Source organism: Anguilla rostrata, chromosome 1 (assembly GCF_018555375.3).
Source record: "Anguilla rostrata isolate EN2019 chromosome 1, ASM1855537v3, whole genome shotgun sequence".
NCBI lineage: Eukaryota > Metazoa > Chordata > Actinopteri > Anguilliformes > Anguillidae > Anguilla > Anguilla rostrata.
In genome coordinates, this window is record NC_057933.1 from 12,265,029 (window position 1) to 12,292,860 (window position 27,832).

At 45.7% G+C, this 27,832-nt stretch overlaps 2 protein-coding genes across 16 annotated transcripts in view; one reads left to right on the top strand and one right to left on the bottom strand.

Moving 5' to 3' along the window:
- Nucleotides 1-36: 36 nt before the first annotated feature.
- ccnk (cyclin K) lies at nucleotides 37-6,203 on the top strand. Its single transcript, XM_064322284.1, is given in 13 exon segments — nucleotides 37-222; nucleotides 702-982; nucleotides 1,221-1,302; nucleotides 1,452-1,583; nucleotides 1,762-1,867; nucleotides 1,972-2,029; nucleotides 2,167-2,336; nucleotides 2,626-2,840; nucleotides 3,572-3,605; nucleotides 3,767-3,838; nucleotides 4,615-4,983; nucleotides 4,986-5,045; nucleotides 5,048-6,203. Coding segments are annotated over 12 exon segments (1,662 nt in total). The 5' UTR covers nucleotides 37-222; nucleotides 702-785; the 3' UTR covers nucleotides 5,215-6,203.
- A 653-nt stretch (nucleotides 6,204-6,856) lies between these two features.
- LOC135248081 (coiled-coil domain-containing protein 85C-A-like) overlaps nucleotides 6,857-27,832 on the bottom strand; it is a 47,309-nt gene continuing 26,333 nt past the window's right edge. The window contains exons 2-8 of one of the 15 annotated variants that reach the window (XM_064322312.1): nucleotides 24,619-24,702; nucleotides 22,938-23,014; nucleotides 21,207-21,245; nucleotides 16,523-16,624; nucleotides 10,883-10,978; nucleotides 9,591-9,689; nucleotides 6,857-8,865 (exon numbers count right to left, since the gene is read on the bottom strand). In XM_064322312.1, the coding sequence (XP_064178382.1) occupies nucleotides 8,776-8,865; nucleotides 9,591-9,689; nucleotides 10,883-10,978; nucleotides 16,523-16,624; nucleotides 21,207-21,245; nucleotides 22,938-23,014; nucleotides 24,619-24,702 (587 nt within the window). In that variant the 3' untranslated portion in view covers nucleotides 6,857-8,775. Of the gene's footprint in view, nucleotides 8,866-9,590; nucleotides 9,690-10,882; nucleotides 10,979-16,522; nucleotides 16,628-21,206; nucleotides 21,246-22,937; nucleotides 23,015-24,618; nucleotides 24,703-27,832 lie in introns of all 15 variants that reach the window. The other 14 variants (XM_064322294.1, XM_064322322.1, XM_064322303.1 and 11 more) reach the window with 14 other exon arrangements.

The following is a 27,832-nucleotide window of genomic DNA, read 5'->3' on the forward strand; positions in this document are numbered from 1 at the left end:
TTATTGGTTAATCTATACGCCAATCGGGTGATTAAAAAAGAGCAACAGGCTTGAGGCGAGGTTAGATGACGCTTGAATGTTGGTTAAATAAAACATGGCAGCCCCCTGTGAGAAGGAGTAGCGGTTTTTCTTGAATTAAAGCACGGGAAAAGAATAATCAGAATTGTCGCCGTCTCATCATCATCATATTTGAACAATTGTATTGGTTTCGTCTGGAACAAGGTATGTTTAGATCCCTTCATACTAACACTGAATTAACTCGTGCTAGGTATCGAAAAGTTCAGATAGCTGCGCTAACTTATTGATGGCGAACTTGGTTAACTAAACCCAGTTATAGCAATACAGTATGACAAGCTACTGCAATTCTTACCGGGAATCGTACATAAGATCGCTGACTAGATGATTAATTAAAATGTTGTGCAAAGTTAAATGAGACGAATTCAAGCTGGTTAGCTAACTGTATTACTGCTACGTTAAGGGTTCTAGTTGGTTATCGCCATCAACAGTAAGGTCGTAAGAGACAACTTGTTGCCAATCCTCACACCGATTTCTCGAAGTGCATGCATTGTATAGACTTACGACCTGCATTGTAGTCTCCTTTTAAGGTAGTGCTAGAAATGACTGCGTGAGTATCTCTGGGTAATAAATTGACTTTGTTTATGTTTGTAAGAAACTCTGTTTTATCATTTCCCCCTACCTAGCCAAGACAAGGGATTTTACGGCTGGCTGTTATCCAACTTTTGAAGTTGTTAGCTAGCTGGCTGATTGACTGGCTACTTCAATAAATGAAGGAAAACAAGGAGAATTCAACTCCTGGTAATCCGACTGCAAGCCTGGACCACATAAAGCCATGTTGGTATTGGGACAAGAAGGACTTGGCGCATACGCCCTCTCAGTCGGAGGGTCTCGATCCTGCGACTGAGGCCAGATACAGGCGCGAGGGAGCCCGGTTCATTTTTGACGTTGGGACGCGCCTGGGCTTGTATCCTTTTCCACGGATCCCTTTACTTTTTCGCTCTTCGATTAGTTTGACTACATTTTGTACTCCATATTTTCCTACACTTCGTGTGCCTTCAAATCGCTCTCAATTGTTGACATAACATAAACATGTTAACTCTGTATGTTAAAATTATACGTGGCTAGCAGTTATTTCAACATAGTTACGTAGTAAGAGAAGAGGTAGCATGTTAATTTCATTTTTGCCCTTAACACATTATCAGGCACTATGACACTTTGGCAACTGGAATCGTCTATTTCCATCGCTTCTATATGTTTCACTCATTTAAGCAGTTCCCTAGATATGTAAGTTTCATGGTATAGGATTAAATCTTTGCAGACTCTATTGACATTTAATTGTCAGTGCAGCTGGATGAACTAGTTTTATTGCCAATAAATTCAGGGAGTGTTTGCTTGTAAATGTCAATAATTCAACTGGTGCATATTGCTTGCAGGTCACTGGGGCGTGCTGTCTGTTCCTTGCTGGCAAAGTGGAGGAGACCCCGAAGAAATGTAAAGACATCATAAAAACAGCTCGCAGTTTATTGAATGACGTGCAGTTTGCGCAGTTTGGGGATGACCCTAAGGTGAGGTACTGCATCTGTTGTAAATAAATAAATAAAATTTTAAAATAACATTTGCATCACTTTGACAGTTATGTCGTCATAAGAAATTCTAAGATTAAAAAAAAAATCATTTTTACTTTGGGGATTTGGCTTTTAAGTGGTGCTATTAAGTATTTTCTGTGCCACTTTATTACACCAGGAAGAGGTCATGGTGCTGGAAAGAATATTATTGCAGACAATAAAGTTTGATTTGCAAGTGGAGCATCCATACCAATTTCTCCTTCGCTATGTCAAGCAGCTGAAAGGTTTGTATAGTGACTTTTTAACTTGTACGGTCATGTAATTCATAGTCATTTATGGACAGCGACTCGTAGGAATCCTCTTATAAACATGGCTTCATCTCTTTCAGGTGACAAGAATAAAGTGCAGAAGCTGTTGCAGATGGCTTGGACTTTTGTAAATGACAGGTACGTGAGAGATACTGTTGGGCTGGTTTTCTGACCTGATGTGCACGATGCACTGTGTGATTTTTTTTGTCCTGAGAACGATGCGTATCCCCAGTCCCTGCAGCATAAGGCTCAGACCTATCTCTGTCTCTGCACAGCTTGTGCACCATGCTGTCGCTGCAGTGGGAGTCAGAGATCATTGCCGTAGCCGTCATGTACCTTGCCGGGCGCCTCTGCAAGTTCGACATCCAGGAGTGGACCTCCAAACAGTCGTCCCGCCGCTGGTGGGAGCAGTTTGTCCAGGACGTCCCGGTGGAGCTGCTGGAAGGTGCTGAAAGCTTTTGAGATGTGGAGATTAAATATGCTTGTGTTCAGATGCTCGTGACACTAGTACTTGGATAAAAAATTAATTATATGAACTTAGATTTGAGCTAATAAAGCCATGCATGCATGCAAACACCTCCCAAATTGGTGTATGTATTTGGTTTTATTTTATTAAGTGCAAGTGTCCATGGGTTTACTCTCTCAAGTATTTTCCTTGTATTGCCTGATAAGCTTTCATAGATAGTCACATAGGTCTGCTGTCGGGTAACCTGGCACATTGTTGTGTACCATAGACATCTGCCACCAGATCCTGGACCTGTACTCACAGGGCAAACAGCAGATCCCCCAGCAACCCCAGCTGTCAGAAAAAGAGAAGGCCATCCCCACTCCGCAGCAGCTGCAGGCCATAGCCCTGGCCCAACAGCAGGCCCAGGCCCCACCCCTCCCCCCTGCCCCCAAGAAGACCTCTCCACAGACCAGCCCTCCACGCCAGCTGAAGCGGCCCCATGTAAGTGGACCGCAGCATCGTCAGGTTCGAAGTGGCTCCTCCCCCTTTTTGTAATGGCTCCTCACAGATCACATGACCATGTGCTTTTTCAGTACCGCTGACTGATTTTCAGGCTGTATGTTCAGTTGTCAGTTCACATCAGGGACTGCACAGATCCTGTGATATTGAGATAATTCCAGTCAATTTAGGGATCATGCTAATTTAGATCTGCGCATCCTTATAATATAAGGATTAGTGATCTCTACACATGCATGGTTTTGACTGATTGTAGGTTTGTGGACTGTAAAAGGAGCAAAGATGACCTTAAAACTAATTGCGTATTGCTTGTTAGCTGATTCTGATAAACGCCAGTTAGCTGGCTTGCTAGCCGGAAAGGGTATTTTATAATTGTTGGCTAATTAATATTTGAGTAATTTACCTCTCTTTTTCTTAAATCCTGATATTGAGGTCTTGCCTCTTGCAAGTGAAAATGAAGGTAGTGTGGTGACCTGCAACTGAGGGATTTTCCGTGCTATACAAAAATGTAGGACAATATACAAAAAATTAAGCCAACAGAAGCCTTCAAATTTTTAAGGTTTTTTAAAATTATTATTACTGTGGGAGAATCATGAAATCTCATCCACCATAAGAAATCTCTGAGATACAGATGCAGCCACACTGAAAGACTTTGGTTCTTATACCAGCTGTTCTCAAACAGAGTTTGTTATTTCTGATGTTATTTTTGTCACTAGGCCACCTCTCCTAAAGAAGAACCCAAGGCATCAGGTAATATTACCATTTCGTTTCAGTAAAATTGGTGTCATGTTACCATTATAGACAGTTAATCAGTTCAGTGAATTAAAGAAGTATCTGTATTTGTTTTCTTGTTATTGATTTGTATTCATACATTTTTTAAAAAGTAGGGATTGGTTTGTTTACTTTTGCAGAACAAGTTGGCTCCAAAATCCCTCGTCTGGAGAGTCCGATGCCCCCGCTTCCCCCAGCACAGCCCCCTCCTGGTGAGTTTACCCTGGAGATGTATCAATCCATGCCTTTCACCCACACTGCTCATATCGGGGAACATGATGCACTGATCTTTTAAAAAGTAAAACTGCCTTGCAACAAGTCCTGGTGCAAATATACCTATTGCTTCCTGAATTTGGGTTAATAGTAAATCGTTTAATTCATAATCTGTTTACCAACTCCCCTGTAAGAGAGGTTTTCCACAAATGTAGGGTATTTTGCTGTTCTATCTCTAATTGAACTTCCTTTGTATTTTTGAAAACTATTATTTTTTTGAATTCATACTTTATCCCGTGAACATGCTGATGAATTTGCAAATGCCCATTGGAAGCCATATCTTATAATCCTTTCTCTTCCATTCTCTGTATTCCGAGAACTGTGCTTACTGTACAGCATTGTCATTTTCCAGAGAATTACTTCTCTGACGAAGTATCCACACAGTTTTTTATAGCAGCAGCTGGTCGCATGTTACCCATTGCCTTTAAAACTCAGAAATATGACCCAGAGTTGGACTCTCAAGACTGCAGAGTGATACATTGCATAACTGCACAATGGATTGCACGGCTACTGACCTTTCAGGCAAATCTGATTATTGCCTTAGCGCATTAAGACAGTTCTTAGAGTAACCAGTACAGTAGACAGCTTTGTGTTGTGATCTGTCTGGGTGCAAGATTGATGTAGCGGATGGGTGTTGCATGTGGAAGAGCTGAAACTTTTTATTTATTTATTTTTTTTTGCATGCGTTTGACCGTCACATGATCTTTGCTCGCAGATCGCAAGCCCCCGCCCACTGTGTCAGCCCCGCCCGTAGAGGCGGAGCTGTCGAGGCCGGGAGATGCCGCGGAGGTGCCCAAGGGGCCGGTGCCCCCTCCGCCCCACGCAGCCCCCGTGCACCAGCCCCCGCCTCTGCCCCACCGCCCCCCGCCCCCGCCGCCCTCCAGCTACATCATGGGCATCCCCACCTCCAGCTCCTACATGTCCGGGGAGGGCTACCAGAGCCTGCAGACCATGATGAAGACCGAGGGCCCCTCCTACAGCAGCATGCCCCCCTCCTACGTGCCGCCCATGCAGTACCACCCCCACGTGTACCCGCCCAACCCTCCACCCCCCGTCCCCCCGCCTTCTGCTTCTTACCCCCCCCCAACCTCCCTCCCCCCTCCCCCGCCTACCCGCCGCCCGGCTACAACCACAGCTACCCGCCCCCACGCACATGCCCCCGGGTCACGGCGTGCCGCCCCCGGGCATGGGCATGCCCCCTGCCAGCTACCCGCCCCCGCCGGGCCCTCCCGGGGGCCAGCCGCAGGTCCCCCCGCCCCTGCCCCCTGGCCTGCCCCCTGGGGCAGGTATGAACCGTGGAGGTTGGATGAGATAACAGCACAGGAGAGGATGTACCTGCTTATTCCAAAAGCAAAGGATGCTACACCTACAGTCAGATATAGATGTTAACAGTGCCTTTAATACATTAAATAATTTTTGAGAAAAAAGGACAAGATTAAATATTTTTTGGAACGGGTGATGGAAGGTAATGCACTTTTTTGGGTGTTTGCAATTCCATCTATTTGTGTTGAGTAGTTTAGGTCCCACTGTGAATATTTTGTTTCTGATTGCAGTAATCATCCAAGTGAACATCACAAAGGTGACGACTAGCAGTCTGAACTGTTTCTGGTCTTAATGGAAGCAAGTTGGCATATGTACTGGAGTCCACCAGCTAGAGGCAGCCATTTTGTGAAACCTGGAATGACTCTTTTTGCATTGGCAGTGTTTTTCCATCCCTGTTGTCATGTATGAATTTGGCATGCACAATTCCCATTTAGCACAGTAATGAAAGTGCTATGTAACTCTAGACCTGTGTGGTGTTCCTCTGCAAAGACTTTCTGTACCTGTTCTCTTGAACAGTTATCAGTATGTTGCTTTGAGAAACTGGGCTTGTTCCGCTGTTGGACTCCCAAGGGGGACAAAACAAATTGGGTCACCCTTTAAGGCACCGTAAAGCATTCACACATTTCTAATTTGATTCATCCTGACTGTTTCTGTCACTAGATTATGCAGATTTCTAGAGATTGTGCTGGAGGGGGGAAAATGCACTTCACGTGTCCAAATGTTGACCGAGGTCTGTTGTGGAGAATAAAGAGTGAAGTCATGTGAATGAATGAACCATTCAGCACAAGAGGCCTCTTTGTAAATAGTGTTAGAGGAGGCATCGTCTCACTTTCTGTTTTTTAGAGCCGTTCCAACTGAGCTTCTGGCTTATCCATAAGGAAAACAAAGTAGTTGATGTAAAATGTGAAGTGTGGTCCAAGTCTGCTGTATGTGACTTATTTTTTCTCAAAGCAAAAAACATTAAAAACGTCTGCTTACAAATGTGTCATTATTTGGTTGTCAGAGTGCAGACACCGGGGCTGTTTTCTGGAGAATTTCAATGCCACAGCACTTGTGTGACCCGTACTTGTACAGGTTAGATTCGACAAGCTTTGATGCTTCTTGTTTTGCCCAGATATAAAGAAACAGCCTGCTTAACGGTCTTGTGGACAGTCCCTCCCCCACAAATACCCAGTTTACTCAGCCCTTTTCAGCTAATTATTTTAGTGTGCATAGTACTGAAGAATTTGTCACTTGACCCAAATGTAAATGCTTACTTGCCAGCAACCCTATCAGGAAGCCAATCTCAAACTAGCCAATGAAGGCACACAAGTACGATGTTTAGCTCAAGATATAAACCTGAATAAGGCTATGTGCCTTTTCACATAACATGCTACTGTTTATCTTGCAAGAAAGTGTGTAATACAAATCACATAATTCACAACCAAGAGCTATTGTTTCTAAGTACTGTCACAGTCCACCAAGACGGGGGTGTGAGGAACTGCTGTTTGAATAATTAGATGGGAACCGTTTCATGTCCCTTTTAATACTTACCAGCAGGTGGCAACCTTGTTTAGCCCAAAATCCAACAGAATTTGCTGAAGTTGATCTGAACAGTGATCTGTGTTGACGATGTGTCAAAGAAACACTAGAACTACAAAGCCAGTACTTTATTTTTATTTTTTTCAAAATCATCTAAAAGTGGCCTAATTTCATATTTGATTTTTAAAACATTTGTTTAACTTGCTAAAATGCCAGTCCATTCCAGCTACATATAGCTTATGAAAAAAAGTTATAAAGGCATGCTAGCTACAGGTACTCTAGAGGAAGTGGTATTTACAGAGCACTGTATACGTCAGGATTCCAGTTTATCGTGTATCCGGTAAACATAAAATACAACAGAACATTGAATTGAACATCAAAATCTCATCCACAAAAGAAGCAGTGCATTTGAATAACATTAGGAAAATATTCTACTTTATATCTGATTTGTATCCAAATGAAATAACATATAAAAGTCAGTAGTTGTATGGTCTATCTGCTTACAAAGGTCACTTTTCCTTAATTAGATATTTTGAAGACTCAGGTGAGTGTACACGTAGCTGACCCTATTTGCGTGTGGTCATTTTTAATATATACATTAAAACCTCAGCATTAAAAGCCCATAAACAGGGTACACATTTTCAGGAAGCAATGGGTAAACAATGCGAATGGGAGAATCAAACATGGAAGAGCTCATTTACCCTTCCTCACAGGACACCTGCATATTTTGTTCGCACATGCCAACAAAAGTCAACAGCCATAAGCACACTCCATCACACTGCGGAGTCACTCGCTGCATCCACATTTAGAATTCCAATAATATACATTTCTAAATAGGTTTAAAGTGGCAGCAACGTTTACATTTATGTGATCAGAACTCCGGAAGTACAATAACCATATGAATGGCATGAATAAAGATTCTGGACGAAGGAGTGTTTCAACCCTTTAACTGGCACAGCAAGGAAAAACACCACAGAGAAATGATACAGCTCGACTGAGCAGACCATTAAGGGTTAAACAGACTGATAATAGAAATATTATTTTGAAAAATGACAGGTTCAAATTCTTGGGGGAAAAAAACACATTAAAAGTAGAGAAATACAAGAGTCTGAGTAGACTTAAGCCCTGTGCGTAGGCCTCCGAATTAACACCTTCCTCATTCAGATATCCCTCCGCCATGCAGCCACAGGTGGGTGAGAGTAAAGCCGTTTCCCCAGTGCCACTAATACGATTGTCAAATATGAACAGCAAAATAGTGATTTCACTGTGCGCACAGCTTGCTGTTGCTTCCAATCTACTTTCACACACAGCACATGACCATCATTTGTTAACAAGATTTTAATCTGGGAACATAGACTACATTAATTTGGATTTGTCTTGTCTGAAAATTCTTATCTCGCAAATGGCCATTCTAGAAAAAAACAGCGACAGCAAAGTATTGCTATGGTTTTTAAGTATTTTACATATCACTACATTCCATTATATTTCCTTAAAAAGTGATTCCTACATTTATAATGAACTTATTTCTCAAGTAAAGGGGACTATTTGACAGTAGGTTTCAAAAACGAACCAATAGCCATTGACTTTATTTAACCTGGAACAAACACAACTGATCATTAAACAACGTCCATATAGATTGTCCGAAAAGTCAATGCTGAAAAAAACCACAAATGGCCTGATAACGTCCACAGTGCCATCTTCTAAGATAACTGTTAAAAGCAATTGAAGGAATAAGTTAAACACAGTTTAGCACTGTATTTACCCAAAATCAATACCTGGAGTGGCAAATAAAACTAGCTGCCAGTCTTAAATACTTGAGGTACCAAAAAGTTGGCTAGTGACCAATAAAAGTTTCTTATGCTGTAGCTGAAGTGGTCCAGGAAGATCAAGCTTTTTTTTTGTCGAGCAGGTGGAGCCTTGTGATCAGTAGGCAGTCAGAAAAAAAATCGATTTTGGTTGAGAATTGCCGTATTTTCGAGGTTACGCAGCTGAAAAAAAATTCCGTCCCTCGCGCTGAGCCCCAGAAAGGCGACTACAAAGGTCCTTTGAACTGGTTCCCGGAGAGGTGCTGCCTGATGGACGGCTTGGACCCGGCCGCATCGCCCAGCTTGCGCCACACCACCTGAACACAAAGGAGCATGGGGAAGAAAAAAAAACACAACACCAGTTAGGCAACACTCCGTAATTACTGTAGCTCATTAGTGGCGAATGACCGGCATGTTTAAAATATGAAAGACACATAAGGACGCGCACAGGGCTCCTTTCTGAATCCTGAACTCGGACGCCGCGTTCGACGGGAAGAATCATCGCATTGTGTCTTTATCTCGTCGCCGCCTTTCATGTAGCGGCCGCTGTCACTCTGGGCCTGACGGAATCCGCCGATCAGCACACAGTGCTGTATTGTATGGACCCCGGATTCCACTCTTGCGCTTGTCTCCGCAGAGGGGCCAGCTTTTTTGCCCAGCACTGTTATCAGGAGCCTCTTTTTATAACTTGGATGGAGTTTCTGCAATGCAAGCGGGATGGGAACGAGGCGCTTTCCTCGTTACGTTGTTTTAATTGCACCGACAACCACGTCCTACTCACAATAAATCCCTTCCAATTAAGGTCCGGTGAAAAGAGGCACTCTGTTGTGTTGCTAATTGAAACACTGCCTTCCTAGAAATTGTGGCAACTTTGCAAATTTAGCAGGCAAACAAACACAGAGGGTGTACTTCTTTCAGCTCATTTCAACCTCTCATTAGTGCTCTGTGGAAGTTTCTATAAAAAAGATTGTGTGTGTGTGTGTGTGTGTGTGTGGGAGAGAGAGATAGAGAATATTCTGGAATCTTGTCCTCTTGTCCTTACATTACACATCTCCCGGACGATCGCCTTCTCCTTTTCACTGAGGTCTTCCTCATAGTCTTCTGGTATTTGCTTGTCTAGTTTTTCATGAACTTCAAGGACCTACATGAAATGGACAAATAAAAAACATATCTCAACACGAGTTTTCAGAAGCATTCTTCTTCTAACATTCTAACAAAAGGAAGAGCACACCAAATGCAAATCAAAGATTAAAATTAGGCCTGTAGTGACAGTTATATTGACTTTCCACACCAGTACTGTGATTATATAAACAGCACTAACAGGCTCCGTTACATTATAGTACACACTGTACTCAGTGTACTAATGGCTCAAATAACAAGGTTGCATAACTAGTAGAAAAGAGATTAAATTATAAATTCATCTGAAGTATGTTGTGTTCTCCTACATGCATGATTTGCTTAAAAAAACATGGCTGGCTAGCAAGTCCTCTAACAAGCATAATGATCATCTGTACAGCTATCACATATTAGTATTAGTAATTCAACCAGAAAATTCAATCACAAAGATTTAAATCCACTCTTCCCTGAATAATTGCTCTTTGTGTGTGTGTGTGTCTGTCTGTTTGTCTGTCTGTCTATGTGTGCTAGGGGAAGGGTCAAAAAGGAACCATCCATTTAGGTGATTTCCTGAAGTTTGTTTGACAAAGGTAGGTTTTGTAACATTATTATATAGAATCAAAAACGGTTATTTATTATATAACGGATGGGATTTAGACACAATCTCTGATTATGAATGTTTAATTGGTGTTCATATTTCATGTAATGGACGAGTCACCTAATTAATACAAAATTATGGACTGTTGTTTGGCTGGGAATGCAAGCCTTTAGTAACTGAATAATTATCAATGCAGGAGCAGCTAATTCTCGGGTACACCACATGGTGGCACTCTTGAGCATAACAACCAGTAGAACCAGCGAGTTGGGGAAACAAAGGTTACTTCAATGTCTTTGAGCTGGTCCAAAGGTCTAATTCACTCAAATTCAAAGTTAATGGTTTCTCAGCAGAAGGCTTCCATTGTATTTCCTTTTCATTTTGCTTGAACCATGTGTAATAATAACACTCCGGAGATGCTGACCCTTGCATTTTCACTGCTAACATCTCGCCTGGTGAAAGAGCAAGCAAGAAATGAAAAATGTACGTGTGAATAAAGTAAACTCAACTGAGGACAGCTGTTTCATCTCCAGAGTGAAATGTCGGTGGTGTCTTTCTGTAACCCTTCAGTGAGGGTGTATACTGGGCACTGCCCATGCTGTAGAGCGTAAAGCACACGTTACCTTCATAGCGTGAACCACGGCTTCTGGTTTCTGCGCAGAAGGGGGGTAACCCACTGTAGGGGAGGTGTCGCTGTTCGCTGTTCTGGCAGAACCCTGCTGACAGAAGAGCATAACACGTTACAAGACCTGAGCATGCAAGAACACACACGTGCGCACACACACGCACACACACATGCACACACACGCACACACACAAAAATGCATACATACAAACATAGTCATAAAAACAAAACTACACCTATACACTTTGTCTCTCTCTCTCTCTCACACACACACACACACACACACACACACACAAAGAATGCATGTACGCACAAATGTATGCATACTTAAAATGCCTCCTACATAAACCTTCCCTTGTACATTACACTAGCAGAGTTTGAAATGTTTTGCGCACCATAAGACACCGATAATGAATCCCACAGAATCCTGGGCTCCTGCCAGGGTCACTGGATCCAGACAGGTACAAGTTCAGGCATCAGACATGAAAAGCATCTCATTTCAAACAATGCGCAGAAAACACCCATCTAACCCAGGCCAGGGCCAATCAGCTGTGAGAAGGAAGTGGCGCTACAGCGACGCCTCGCTCACGGGGACACATCTTCAGCAAATACACTATTTCCTGTGAGCGCTCTGAGAAACACCATGTGACTGCTCAAACTCAACACACCATGTGACTGGGGACAGAATCCATTTCAAAGGCAGAGGAGTAGAGTCCGTACCGGACATTGCCCACACTGGACAAACAAAACCACAAGAATACAAATATGGCAGCGAGCCAGGGTTAGCGCTCATTCATCATGTGGTAAGGCGGTCATTAGTGCTGCCCCCCCCCCCCCCATATTCAACAGGCAGAACAAGGCCGCTGGCCCATCTCCAAGCCCGTCCCGTCAGAAACTCCTTTAATTCGGCTCATTATTAATCATCATCTCCGAGGGGGCCGGAGCATAGCGGAACTCCACAATGGGCCAATTCAGCATCGGGAAACAGCGCTGGGAGAACCTGGACTGAACCCTGTGTTAGACCCACAGCGATCCACCTCCATTACCACTCCTCAGTAGAGTCCCTGTACACAAATCCATGTGCCAAAGAACTACGTCTCCCATGTTCCTTTACCCTCGCTGGCTAGCTTATCCACAGGAGAGGTATACCCCCCAGAGACTAGAGGTACAGCGACATTCAGGAAGGGGGGGGGGGGGGGTGGCATCCGGCTACATCTCCAGTAAGATTAATTCTCACGGTCTTCAGAGTGTTTGTGAGGTGGGGGTAAGCCATAGAGAGCCATAACTGCACAAATGCAATTTCATCTCACTGCAGGAGGGGGGAAAGCGCTGCGATGAATAAAAAGCATGAACCGTTTTAATTAACTGCCCGCACTTCAACTCCTCGGCCACAGGGCAAAAGAACCTGGAGTGTTGCGGTCGATGACTCCCACCCGCTCCGAGGTGAGGGCCTTTCACTGGCTGCAGCGACCACAAGGGAGCGGTTAACCGTGGTCATAGACCACAAAACTCCAACCCCCCGCCCCCGCCCCCGCCTCCGTATCCAGGCTCCCGTCAAGAGCTCGCTCCTCATTTTTTAAATTGCCTCTGGGCAGCTGAAGTCCAAATTGCAGCGTGAGGTCTTTGATGAGGCGATGGGGAGGGGTGAGGGGTGCGAGGGGGGGAGTTCATGGTCATCGAGGTTGTAAGACAGTGTGTGTGAAGCTGCTCATGTCAACATCTGTGTGATTAACTTGTGTGACTCTAATTAAGGGGAGTTAGTGCTTCAGGATATGATATGTCACCCTCCCTGGCCCCGCCCACGCTCTCTATGGCTCCACCCATGCCCTCCCTGTATGATGCACCTAATTTCCCATTCTTTCCCATTCAGACACGGCAGCACGTTTTCCAGCATGTGAATGTGAATGTGCTTTTAAACAGCTAATGCTGCTGTGAATTAATGCAGGCAACATCACGTGAATGAGAACTCTTCAAACTGCAGCTGAAAGTTGTCCTTTATTAAGATATACCGTATGACTCAGGCCTTCTCCTATAGCGGAGTTCTGTGGAATTATCATCATGCTAATTCTGCCGTCAGACCTGAGAGAGAAAGAGGGACGAAAAGGGGGCTGAATGGAAACATCAGCGTCTCTGCCTGTCGCTCCCGCTTTCAGGTAACCCCCGACGACTCGTCTCCGCGGCAACATTGCCGGCGCACGACACGCAGGGGCGGCTGCGTTATCCGCGATCGGCCGATCTGACGTGAGCGTTCAGAGGCCTGGTGAGGAGAAGACGGCTCAGGTACGCCCACCGTCCCGCAGGGGCTGGGTCCGCCCGCCTCGCCGAACGGAAGACAGAGAGAAATAAAACGCGTGTCGCCGAGACGCGGCCTGCGCTAATGGGCTCCTCCCTCCCGCGGAGACGTCTCCTGAAAAGTGCGCCTCCGCGCTGATGCGTAGGCCCCGGCTCTGTCACAGCCAATCAGCTCGCTGATTAGCTAAACCGCAGAGAGGCGCTTTGCTTGGCTGCCGATGACCTTTTGGAGAGAAGGAGAAGCACTCCAGGGAGAGAGAAGGGAAAGACTGAAGCGAGGGGAGTGGGTGGGTTTCGGGGGGGGGGGGGGAATAAAGGCCTAGTCATGCCTGGGATCAGCCAGACGATGGAGGGGAAGAATAAAAGATCATGCAGCGGATGTTCTTTGAAGAGTGAAATGTTGGCTTAATTTGGCCTCTCAGGGAAGTGCCCTGGCGGTGAATGAGAGCTGGAGGCCGGCGGAGTCGGGTGGAACCGGCCTGCTCCAGGGGCGATACGCGCCGCTGAGCTGGAAGAGCCAAAGTCAATACCGCAGCGCCTCCCAGCGCAAAAAACAAAGTTCAAAGGTCTCCAGCATCAGGAAGCCTCTGTTTATGAGCCAGCGGCGTTCCTCATTGTTACTGGTATGATGAAAGTTTGAATGTTCTCACACACGCACTGCGGTCCTGTTCATAATGTCCTCCATTTTCAGGCTGGGACATAACAATAAACAATAAATGTTTACTGCCTGATTGGTATAAATGATTTCCTCTAACCGATATTGCGCAGTTATCAAGCTGGATCACAAAGTAACAAATATTCCAAAGACATTCGGAAGTGCAGTAGTTATGAGTGAAATTTCTAAATTTACCTAAATTTAAGATGACAAATTTTAGCTTTCCCAGCAGCTCGTTCAAACAGGGCCCTACAGTCGCAGGTGTGAACCTGGACATGGGCCAGGTCATTGGTCAATTATCACCGGGAGTCGACAGCAGCACTGCACAATCAGGACTGTCCCAATATGGCCAGGCCAGCTGAATCTCTGCCAGGGTTATTTGGGAGATCACTGCATCGGTTTCACACAGAAATGTTCCAGGCGCACCCAGGGAGAGACTGCGCTCCTGCTACAGGGGCACAGGTGGCATTATGGTGACTGGAAGGGTAAGACTGGTCATTCCAAATTGTGAGGAAAACCAAACAAGGAGGAGGACAACACTGTAAAAAGCACTCAGTATTTAACTCCTGCAACCAGCCCTTCCATCTGAATATATAGACGGACTCTTCTTCTCTCAGCTTTGATAAGGGCTGAAACAGAACAAACGCCCGGCCTCTGTAGGCTTTCTGGAGTGATGCACACATTCAGCTGAGGAGAAGATGACATGGCTCGGAGCGTGCATGTGCTCATTGTGAAGAGCCCAAAAACACACAGAACACAACTGAGCTCTGGCCTCCTGTCAACCCTGCACATGACATGCAGCGATAAATCATTTATAACACATTTCAAATCTGAAATCCTCAAATCTGACAGTGTGCAGATCTTGCGTGAATAAGAATTAAGGAAAAAAAAAACATTTCTGTGCACTGCAGAAATAACAGTTGCAGCCAAAAAAAATTCATTTCTGTTTATTTTCACATAAGAAGTTCTCCGCACACGCTCTAGCCAGCATTAAATGAAATGGAGAACCAAAATTAGCTGTCTACACAGCAGTATAAACACTGCCCCTGGCAGCAATTTAAAAAGGTGCAAATTTTCAGCGCAGCGCGACACACCGTTTAATGAAATTCCAAGACTACACACATAAATGTTTCTGTTTCACTGGGACCCTTCCAAAACACAAATTACTGCCACTAATTAAGAAACAGCAAGTACCCTATTACAAACACGGCAATTAAATGACAGGAGCAAATGCATCAACTAAAACAAATCCAAAATTATTCACTAATGTACCAAACTCTAATGTACCAAACTGTTTAACTAATATTAAACATAAATAAAATCAATACTGTGCAAATTACATTATTCCCTTATTGTCCTTGTTTCACACACCAAAATGACGATGTAAATCAGAGCATGAGTTAAACTTGTAAGTTAATTAAAGTTTATTTAACTATACAATTTGCTTTGACTCTGAGATTTGCCACGTGTTAGAGTGGTCATATAGACCTAAAACCAATTACAAAACCCAACTGCAGCTTTTCAGCGAGAGAGAAAAATTACACTGTAACAGTAAGTGAATGCATTCACAGCGCATAGGAGCCCCACGCTCCTTTGTGCTGATATTTCTTCCTCGTTCCAGAGCTCTTCCCATGAATCCTTTCCCAACCTTTTTAAGCGGCAGCCTTAGCGTCGTATCCTAAATCCCAGCATTCCGTGTGCTGTAGGGAGTGAGTCAGCCCCAGCCAGGACCTGATCGCCCCGGAGACCGGTGAATCACTCCTGACAAACAGGCCGTGTTCCAGAGGGCCCATGCCAGATTGGAGCTTGTAAGGTGGCAGGGAGTGCTTATATATATTAAAAGGCCTCAGTTCAGCTAACATGTATTTAAGGGCCTCAGCTAACATCTCTCTGCCATTTGACCCTGCACTGCCTCGGCAAACTGCATTATGGGAAAGCACAAAGGTTTGACCAAAGCCCATATCTCTGGTTTGACCTTTCCGATAGCCACGGCAGAAAGACCCTGGGAGGCCTGTCAGTCAGAGCCACTGCACATCGTCAGCTATGAGCAGATTCTATTTGAGGCATCTTTTCCCCCATTGGCTGTAGGAGGAAATGGGAACTGCTATCCACTTTGAAAGTTTAAAAAAAATTTTTTTTAAAGCAATTCCCAATTTATCCTCTCAAGTGCCTGCTGCTGTGACAGCTAATTGCTAATTGCTAAATTAAGATCTATCCAGAAGATTACATTTTGGAGCTCGCAGTATGTTGAGTGTTTTGTTTTCCCCCAGGGGATTTTAATTCTAATGAAAAGAGCCCAGCACAGAAAGGCAGAGAGGTTTAACAGGGCACAGATTCTCAACAGCATCCAGATGGCTACCTCCTACTTTCCCTCCATCTTCAAAATTTCGCTAGCCTTTTCCAGTTGGTAACAAGAGTTTTCAGTGCTTTTTTTAAACAGATTCTAACTATATACAAAAAAATGTGCCCAAGTGAATAACATCCACTGGCACCAGCTTTGCCTACCCCCTTCATCAATTCATTCATAAGATACATCAGCGGTAAGAGAGACAGAACTTTCAGTGTTTAGAATTTGGAGCTAAACGTCTGAACAGACCACAGTGTGGGTGGTGTGGGTGGTGCGGGTGGTACAGGTCGTGTGGGTGGTGTGGGTGGTGCGAATCGTTGGGTGGTGCGGGTGGGGGTACGCACGTTCTGCAGGGCGTCCGGGTACTGCGGCAGGGAGGACAGCTGGGACTCGGAGTGGTACAGGGACAGGCCCTTGCGCAGGGTCTTCAGGTCGCCAGGGTTACCCTGCTGCGAAGGCAAAGACACACGGGGGAGGGGGGGAGGGGGCGGTTGCGGAAAATTCAGAGGAGGCCCGCCATCGAACGTCCTGCACCAGACCTTAACAGCGCTAGCTAACGGCATCGCCCAAGGTGAGAGAGGTGACATCGGAATTCAATAATGCACCAACTGTACTTTCTTTTTCACAATTCACAGATAGGAGAGGTGGAACAATCAATACCCGTACGCACATATACGAGTTACTCTCGCAGAAATTGAAAGGTAAACATTTTCTGAAAATGCCCAGAGTCAGCCAGGCTGTGTTAATCGCCCTTCTTGTGATGAATGTTCCCTATAATGCAACCTTGAAATGTACTTTATTGAAGAAGTAGGTAAGATCTCAGCAGAATCACCTCAGCAGAGACACAGAGGCTGAGGCCCCGTCGGCCAATCTCTGACTGCGGCGATCCGCCGAGGCAGCCAATAAACCTATGAGAGTTCAGCGTTTCCGCTGACCCTGAAAACGACCTCTCCAATTAGCCAATCACACAAGTGGCAGTTAATTTCTCTACTTGTTTTTTCCAAAGGGAACTCCAGAGGAGTCAAAGGAGGCAACATCCATCCTGTAACAGTCCATAAAATTGCACGTGGTGCATTTTACGGGGAGAGAAGTGCTCCCCTGGGGGGGTGGGGAGCATGGGCCACGGTGAGGAGGCTCCATCACAAGGCCTCCACAGCTGCTCCTCGTAGGAATCCGATGTCTTTTCTGAGGGGGGGTGGGGGGGGTACTAGGACCTGGGGCGGAAGCTCACAGGTGCCCCACTTTACTGAAGAGGAGGCGAAAGAGCTTCAATACCCCCCCCCCCACCCCCCCCCCCCCCCCGCTATGGCAGCTAACACTCCACTGACCCGGACTAGAGCGGACACACGTACGCCAACACACTCCTCCACCTGAGCCTCTGGTCTGTTCAATTCAACTCACACACATGGAAAACAAGACATTTCATAACATCTCCCTCTCCCCTTCCTCATTTTCATGCTACACCCTGGATCACACAAGCTTTGTTGCCACACAAACACTGGCATGGCTTTGCTCGAGTGGTGAAAACTATTAATTTGATGAAACTGCTCCAGCGCAGGGTACGCTGAGGGTGAGCAAATTCTGGTGAAAGACACACAGCGCAAATCTGCTGATGTTAATAAATGCCATGCCCCTACAAGGCATGGTCCGTATTGATCCACCAAATGCTACCGTGCGCCACCTTGTGCTATCGCAAATGTCACACGCAATTATCTCGTCCCGTGAGCCAAGTCAGTAAGTGCTGGAAGTGGTGCGAAATTAAAATGTGCACGTTTGCCCAAGTACATCGATGGATAAAAAACGAGCACTTCAAGGCCTTTTCTGCTCCTGACAAACGAGAGGGGAAAAAAACAAAACCGGGTCTTCTGTCTCGCTCGTGAAAAACGCATTTTACCATGACTTCGACATCCAGCAACGAATCCTCTTCCCAGATAAACCATTCTCAGTCTCGCTTGTTATCTGCCTTTCCCAACAGGCAGCGCATTTCACTTCCCCATTAGCTGGTAAGAAGCAGGATTTACCCACGTACGGTCACATAATAAAGCAGATTAGAGGAGGTTTAGGGGAGATGCCCTCACCTTTCCTTTGTCTGCTGTTGCTAACCTACGACTCTCACTCGACCATTCCAAAATCTGGTGCATGTGTGCGCACACATATACAAGCACACGCACACGCATGCACACACACACACACACACACACACACACCACGGCTCTTGGTAAAGAGAGTACACTTCAGCCATTTCTCCTAATCTGTGTGACAGGGGAGGGAGCAGATTTGCGGCAGTGGCCAAGTTGCCACAGAACCTGATGCTCCCAACTCAATTTTTCATCATGAGCCAAAGCCAGCTTCACAGCCCATTTATTTCACTCACAGAATGAATTTTGATAAATCATCCAAACGGACGACTGCTAGCATATGCGCCCTAATGTGCACTTTTAACATTTCTGCCTTCAAGACTACAGATAGCATATTTACGCTGTCACCTCATGAGCTACATTAATCCACATTGTTGGCTTAGCTCAGGGTTCACAGGGTCCGTCTTCAAGGGAAAGCCTTAACCCCCCCCCACCTTCAGGAGTAAAATGGGAAAAGTGAGAGATGGAGGGGGAGTCTCCTGCTGAATCAAAGCCATAAAAATAATTAGGAGCCCGACACGCGCACTGACCTATGGAATCAGTCTAATGGCGCGCATGATCTCAGCCATCGTTCAGCTATGTCTAGCTGGCGAGCCGGGCCTTCTTTATTCGCCATTGGACAGCTTCTCTCCAAATGAAAATTTAACATGACCAGATGGAGGAAAGGTCACCTGCGATCAATTTCAACGGGCCATACTAAACTCAACGACCTGGTGGGTCTCAAAATGCGCATTAGCAACTTTACCGATTAATGGCCTGCTAATGATGATTTCTGTCACTGTCTCCAGCACCTCACATTAAAGGTGCCCTAAACCCCCACACTCAGGGTCTTTGTGTTGCACCCCTGTCTCTCAGTGATTCGGCTAAATTAGATTTTTCCACGGTCCGTCAGGCGTTCAGGGTCTCATGTTGTTGCTCTGAAACAGACATTACTTGCCTGAGGCAGTCCAAAAACACAGGAGAGGAACAGTAGGGTGCCTCCCGCCCTTTTAAGAGAAGTCTACTGAGGAAGGTGTGTCTGACTTCCACAGCTGCAACAAAAAACTGATATGATTCTACTGATGTGTACAGGGGATTTGTTGATGTTCTTGAGCTAGATATTAACATTAGGTTTCATTTCTTTTGAGAGCCAAGCTTTGTGTGTGTGTGCTGTATGGGAGTGTTTGTGACTGTTTTATGTGTTTACTGTGACTGTGAGTATGTGTGTTTTTGTGTATGTGTGCGCGTGTGTGTGCATGCATGTATGTGTGTGCGTGCGCATGTGAATGTGTGTGCGTGTGTGTATGTGTGTGTGCGTGCGTGTGTATGTGTTTGTGCATATGTGTGTGTGTGTGTGTGCGTGCGTGTGTATGTGTTTGTGCATGTGTGTGTGTGGGTGTGTGTGTGTAGGTGTTTGTGCATGTGTGTGTGTGTATGTGCGCGCGTGCGTTCGTGTGGAGTTCTCAAAAGTCGAAAACAGTTTTTTTTTTCTTTTTCCCGGTGCGATGCAAAGATACAGACAGGCAGCTGAAGCAGAAAGGAATCTTTTTGACTGCACTTCTTCATCACTGTTCACCCCCCACCGCCCCCACTCCCCCCGGCTGCACTGGGACAGGCAGTGGAAGGTTACGCTCATATCTGATATGAAGTACTGTAGTGAAGGAATCTCAATATAAAACAGACAACAATAACATCACAATCATGGAATTATAATACTAAAGCATTCACACACAGTGCTTGGTATGAAGACTTTTTCTGCGATCTCTTTGACGTGTATTTGTACACCTCAATCTGGCAACCACAGAACCGCCCCCAGAGATCTGTGACTGGGGTTCATCTCCAGGTGAGCAGCAGCTCAAGTGACAGGCCTGAGATTTGCGGAGGTTAAAAGTAAAAGGAAGATTTGAAGCATGAGGCTGGCAGCCAATCAGCGGTTAGTTTTTCACCGAGGATGAGAGGTTTTTGAAGTCCGTCCTCTGTGCCAGTCAAGGAGAGCAGAGCCGCCAGTGTGCTGATTTGGGGGAGTATCCACTTATGCAAGGCGCGTGTCGCGCATTGCTAAGAGGCTCTCTTTTCTTCTGCAGTGCTGGGTGCCTGGGCTGCAGTGGAGTGCTAACTGCCCTACGGTCTGCTGCCTAAGTTTTACTGCGATGGCTCCTCAAAGTTATGAAGACATTTCACTATTATTTAACCACTGCACTGTGGGCTGGGCATGGCTTTCATATCAGAGGAAATATCAGGTGTCCATAGTGCCATTCCACCTTCAGTGGACTATGACTTTTCCAAAGAAATCTACTAAAATATGCAGTACAGGTCTCCCGTCTCTCTATTTTTCTCTCACACATACACACTTCATGGCCGGTGTTCTTTTTCAGAAGAAAAGCGGCAGCACTTACTTCTTCAAGCATTTCCTCCACGGAGAACACAAAACCAAGACAAAAAAGAACGACACTCATGAAAAATTGACAGAAGCCGTTTCCTGTACACACACCATGTTATCCAGCATACATTATTAAAGGCAGATCCCACCTCCACCATAGGAGTGAATAATTTAGCTCGCCCATCGTCCGTACGAGCATCGGCGAGCAGCTCCCTCCATGCGGATGACGGAGCCCGCTCGGATCATTCCCGCCGCTCGCCAAAAGCGTGTCGGACACTTTCGAGCGCAAGCTTAAAGGGTTGCTGAGAGAAAAGGAGAAAAAGTTCTAGAGAACAATAGCATGCTAACCGCCACCCTTCAGGCCGAGAACCAAGAAGAAAGAGTGCAATCTCCTCACCCAGGACAAACAAAGCAGCAAGGCCAGGAAGGAAGGAAAGAAGGAGATAAGAAAGACAAGAAAGCCCCAGCACCCAAGAGATACCAACACATCCCTTTCCCAGAATGCTTTAGGATGGCACCACGGGGGGTTACCTTTGGCAGTATCTTTGGTAAACTATAGCGGCTACGTGGCTGAGAGGGGAAAGAGAGGAGAAACAATGGGTTACTAACAGTTACACTTCACACTCTAAGTGCCAAGTTTTCCCAACCGGTTTGGGCATGTGACCAGGGCGGGGGTTTTCATTCTAACTGGGGTCACACCCCACATCTGTAAATCACACTTCAGCCACAGGTGGGACCATGAAATCTCCAGGGTTGTGCATTTCAGTAAGTATGTTAGGTGGTGGGCTCCAGTTTTAGGTGCACACTGGCACAATTCCAGTGGGTTACTGTAGACCTAAGAAAGAAGGTTCTAGAAACACACAGAATGTGCCATTTCAGGACAGCGCAAAAAAAATGCTGACTCATGAAATCCCAAAATATATTTCAAAAACAAACAAACAGCCTTGAAAGTAACTGACTCAGACACAGTGCTCACAGGCTATAAAAAAGATGCTTAAAGTGAGATTTTTCAGCATGGCCCCGAACCATAGCTTTCTTCCCACTTCCTCTTCATAGAGTGTATGACCAGGGCACGCACGTAAATACATAAAATAACTTGCTCCCTTTGTTATTACATGCTGAATGGAAAAAATATTACTGCACACAAGGCTCTGGTGTTTCATACAACAACACTGGAAATGAGCCGCAGTATTTTAAACATCGATCTGAGCTGTGGATGAATAATGAAGCTGGAAATAAAAAGTCTGTTCCCTGATGAGTAAACGCTCTTTTAACAAATGAAGATGCCGAGATTACATGGGGAGTTACTGACTGAAGTAATCCAAGTCCTCAGACCCCATCAGGCCATCAGCTACCACACTTACACAGAAGAAGAGTTAAACTGCATCTAAATCTGCATCTAGGTATGTGGCAGCAAGAGGAATTTCTATCTTTGGATAAATTGATAAGAGATGCTGTTTTGGATAATCTGCATGCTTTATATAACTTTAATGCAGGCAGGCAATCTTGCCAAGACTTCAAAGAAAAGAATTAAATAACCCTTCTGCAATTATATAGGCTAGGTACAAAAGTCGAAAGACAGATTTCCACCTACACACAGACAGTAATTTAGCAGAGACATAATTAAAAGCAATTGAACGTGATACACATTCATGAAGTCTATTATGATGAGACCGTTTTTAAAATATAAATGTCAGCAGAGCTCTCTCCAGCTCTGTGAAGCCTGGACTAAATGGGGCTCAGAAAGTTCTGGAGTGGAAGTCCACACGGGAGTGGTTCAGGGGGGTCTCTGCAATCCACCAGCTGCCCGAGGTGCCAATACACCACTCTCCACAGAGTCCGCAGTGATGTCACCACAATGCCTCCCCAACCCTGCATTTACTCCACCTCCGAGAACAGGAGCACTCCTGTGTCACTGTCAGTTAATATGTGTGGCTAAAGCACTCCCCCATCACTGTCAGTTAATATGTGTGGCTAAAGCACTCCCCCATCACTGTCAGTTAATATGTGTGGCTAAAGCACTCCCCCATCACTGTCAGTTAATGTGTGGCTAAAGTACTCCCCCATCACTGTCAGTTAATATGTGTGGCTAAAGCACTCCTCCGTGGTGTAGTGGCATATTCCACCATCTGGAGTCAAACCCTCATCGTGCCAGTGCCGCCTGTGGCTGGCACCCCTACAGGGTGGTGCTTCACTGTCTGCAATTGCAATCGGCTGAAACACTGCTGTCAGTTATCGTGTGCGTGTTGTCCGTTCTGTTACCTGCGTCAGGAGCTTGTTATCGTCCTCCAAAATCCGGACCTTGCTTTCCAGTTGCCGGATGTAATTTGAAGACGGATCTGTGGAAACAAAAACAAAAAATCACATGAAATAAGGTCAGTCTGACCAGGACAGCTCTTACAGCAAACACGGTTCCAAAGCCAGATTTCAGCATTAAGCACATATTAACTTTTTTCACTGTTCAACAACAGCATTTGGCCATTGAGCCCCCGAAGGCAGCATCACGCGGTGTCATTGGATCACGGCAGCATTTCTGCTCCGAATCTCTGCAGCAGCTCAGACTGACATTTACGCACAGTGCTCCGCTGCTTACACTCCTGTCCTTCAGTCAACATTTCCACTCTTAACACGCCCACGGCAATTTGTGCCATTCAAGGTCCAGTAATCCGAAAGTCGCTCTCCGTTCTGTTAACCAGTGATACCCAACGCCTTTACCCAGCATGCCTCCCACGAAGAGTTAAATTAAAGACATCTGTCCAAGCGGTAAAATTCTGTTCTAACTCTGTTACTTGGATCAACACTCCCTAAATTTCATTTCTCAACCCTGGAATTACTGCAATAATGACAGCTTGCAGCTCGCACCTCTAATTGCACTATGACTGCATTCTCCTGCCTTTCTGATGGCATTTTCCCTTTCAAAGCTACGCCTCTCTGGGAGCAGGTAGAGAGTTAATGCCCTACACTGTGCGGGCTACACTGCTGACTTACACTTTCGAGCAAGCTCCGTTTCCTGAGTTTAACAAAGGAGAAAATGTGGACGGTATAAATACGGTTCCTAAAGCCATAAGCGGAGCTGAGCGTTTTTGTGACACTTCAGACCCTGAGTCCCCCCCGTCTGTTGTCTGGCTGAGGTGTTGTCACATTCCCAGCATACCTCTCTGTGACCTCCATGTTATCTCGGAGTGAGAGCGGCCCGCTCAGACAGCTCCTCTCCTCCGTGCGAGCCTTTCATCTGACAAGCCTGCCGAATAGGAATGAGGGCTGCCCGAGAGCCCCGGGAGGGGCAGACGGGCTTCACACGCGCGGCGGGGCTGCGAGGGCCCACACCTAATGTGCTTTTCTAAGGAAGTGAGGAACGCCGGCGAGCGGGCTAGCGGCTTCAAGCGCAGCCGTTTCAGGATGCTCGTTCAACCCACGCTTTTCCGGCAAAGGGGTTCAACGCGAGGTTCGGACCCGAAACAGGGTTCACGCTTAGCAAAGACGTTTCTGTGTTTGCGAAGCAGACCGCACAAAAGGGGAGAGGCCACGCTTCTAAGCAGGTCTCTTCTCCTGAACAGCGAGACCCTGCTTCTTATAGGAAATGTCTTTCCAGCTGAGACTCCTGTGAAAAGCACCCCAGAGCAGAGGGAAAGAGGGCAAGAGGGGTATGAGGGGTGTGGGAGGGTTTCCACTGAGGTAAAGAGAGGGTCCCTCCGCAGGCCAGTCACACGCGTGTGGAGAGGTAACGTGTTCCAGTGGGTCCTGCACACACCTTTCATGGTTAAGCCTCATAGGAGAACTTGGTCAGATTACACACCCCCTTCCCCCCCTTCTTTCAGTGGCAGTTCCTCCATGCCCAACACCTGCTACCTCCAGTCAAGAAATCAGCAGAACGGACACCAGAGCAAGGAACAGAAGATATCCTCAGGCCTCAAGAGCAGGAACGTCAAGATTTATATCTCACCGTGCAATGATGATGATGATGACGATGATGAATGCTTTTCGGAAAGGGTCCGAAGCACAGCCTTGCCTTTAGACCCCTTTCCCTCTTCAGATAAAGAGAAAACACACATGTCTGATGTGCTGTGTAAGATCTAACATTTTCTCATTGCATGTTTATTCATCACCATTTCAATGAATTAGATCATTTAAATAAGTCCATTACTACCACCAGGGGTCACTATTATTTAGTAACATAATAGTATTAGTACATATTGCATTAATGTTAATTAGCATAGACTGGCACAGCCATTTCTTTATCACTGATTGATAATAATAGAGTGTCAGGAGTACACTAACCTCTGACTCATAAGTTCCCTGACTTTTCACGGTAGTGAATATTTTGGTGGAGGCTGAAGCAAGCTGCTCGCTCGCAGTTAATCGCATTTGGCGTTCTTGTGACCCGCTAATCTAACTAGAGTACATCTGGTCACATGACCAGCAGCCAGCTCCCAATCCAATTAGGAAGCGGTCCTCGCGGCACAGCCACAAATAAAAGTATTAAGACCGCCGGCCAGCTCACCGCTCCTGAGGAGACGCGGTGGATGCTGGGGGGACAGGCAAACATTCCCTCATCCAGATTGGCCTTTAACTCGTCAGATTCCATTGGTACTATATTGCGAAGCAGTTACGACTTAATTGCCCACTTGTGCAAACATTTGTTTGACATGAACAGCCAGTACGTTCAGTTCCATACCGCAAAGGTCAGGCCAATTCAACATTTTTGTAAACTGTATGGTGATAAATCACACGATTATTGTCAAGATTCAACCACACATTTACTGCATTCCTTCCATAGATTCTGTATGATTTTTTTATGCTACACAACTTTAAGTGTAAAGATTTTGGGTTTTTTTCCCGGTTAACGGAGGTGTGCAGCATAAGGGAAAGCAGTACCCTTAGCAGGCAGAAGATTAGCTGCAAACTGTTTGAGTGCTTTTCCTTTGAACATAGAGGATTAAGAGAGGACCCCCACCCCACCTCCTCCCACACACTGACAGCCACAGTCTGACATGACTTTAAGTGACAAAAGGCGACCGCAGGGTCCTGTTTATCAGCACCCAACCGTGCTGTTGTTTGTGGTACATGGTTCCACACTCATAGCCCTTACAAGCTAACAAGTAAGCCACATAGACCCAAGTCCACCAAGCAATCCGCTATCACTAATTCACGAAATCTCTCTCACTACACAGAAACAAGCATAGTGCTCTCTTAAACAGGTTCACTATGAGGTACTCAGAACCCCTTTGGCTAAAAGCATTGCATTTTTGTATCATTTCAGACAGGCACATACAGACGCGCTGTATTTTCGGGTCTCTGGCTAACAGAACTCGGCGGCGCTCTTGTTTTGTCTGTGTCTGCACGGGGGTGGATAATGCGGGCGGTGTGAGGCAGGGCTGCACGGGGAGAACGCCTCGCCGCGTCTCTTCTCATCGCATCACGGCGGTGACCCACTTGCCGCGCGAGTGGGTTCATCGTTTGGCGCCGCGCGTTCGCCGCCTAACGAAGCCTAGGGTCTCGCTGACCGCCGCGGTTAACCGCTATCGAGCAGCAGTATGGACAGCCCGAGCTCCATATTTCAACTGCAGTTTATCGCTGGTCTGTTCCGATTGGAGGTCACTGTCATGTGACTACTGTGGAAAAAACCTCAAAAAACCACAGCAAGACTTTGGAATATGGTGTGCCAATGTGTTGGGCCTGAATCCATATTTCGTCATAGTATTGGTCTTTAGGGATAATATTTGCAAATTTTCTGAATTTTTATTTATGATTAAATGCCACAGTCTCTATCGTATGACCACTGAAAACTCAGACTGGCGGCTCCCGCAGATTCAGATATGACCCACTGTGCGATGGGCAATCCAATGCATGCAAGATAATTGCTCATGCAGTACCACACAAACACTGTCATGCAGCTGTAGAAAATTCAGAGCGGGACATGCTCCAGCTTTAGAGATAAGACACCACAGCAGTGCATGCAAATGAACCCACTCCAGGGCAAAGACACACGCCCTCTGGCCCGTATGTGGCATTGGGCCTTTCTGCGTGCGACACGGCCAGTTCTGCCAGGATAATCCTCTCAGATGGGAACGGCAGCCCTAGTGGCCACACACTGAAAACCACAGACTGATTCCCAGCTCCAGCCGTGATCTCCAGCTCCATATCAAATGAAGCCGGATTAGGAATCAATCACAGGGTGTTGCAAAGTGCCTACTACATAGACTGCGCCATCCATGGACCTCAATCACAAGTCTCAGTCGCCAATGAGTTACTGTTACACAGGTTGCCCAGTCTCAGTTCTAGACCGACCACACCATGCAGCAGGTCAAAAGAAGTTCATATTTACATTCACTGAACACCGCACTGACATAGCAGCTGATACAATTCATTCTGGCAGTTCACAAACTAGATATGCCTGTACACCTATACATAATTTACTTATATTACTAGTACTTATTATTCATTTATATATTGTATTTAACATGTAAATAGTGCTTACATTTGAGTGAAATCACTGTATTGTACATTTATATATGGATGAATATTTTATGGTAGTAGTATTACATTTGAATTTACATTTTAAGATAACTTGCAATGGCAGTATCAAAAACAATGCAATCAGTACACATATGCGATTTTACTATTAAACTAGGCTTCAAGTATTTCACAGCAGAAGCCTAACTTCACATTTTATTTCTGGTAAATGCTGCTATTTCACCTTGTCCCTGAACAAAGAAGGAATTCAGGTTTACATCCATCTAAATAAACAAGACGTAATAAATTATTAGGCTACAGATATTTATTTTTCCTACCTTATAGCAGCCATGAGAGATGAACCGTACATCGTGCGCACGTTCAATGTATTACACCACCAAAACAACACGTACAACGAGAAAAGCCAACTTCTCTGAAATAGCAAAACCCACCAATTTCTGTCACTGGTGACGAATCAAGAAAATTAAGCATTAAAACCAGATTAAGTAGCGAGCCAATTAGGACACTTGTCTTAAGTAAAGGAACTGGCAAGTCCTTCAAAAAGCAATTTGTGACTGGCATGCGCAAGGATCTTCCCCGGGGTTTGCAAGCTCTGGACCGCAATCAAAGCGATCTCTGGCTCGTCTGACAACTGTGTGAAAACCCAACCTGACTAAATCTGGAGGCGATTTAAAGGTCACAGT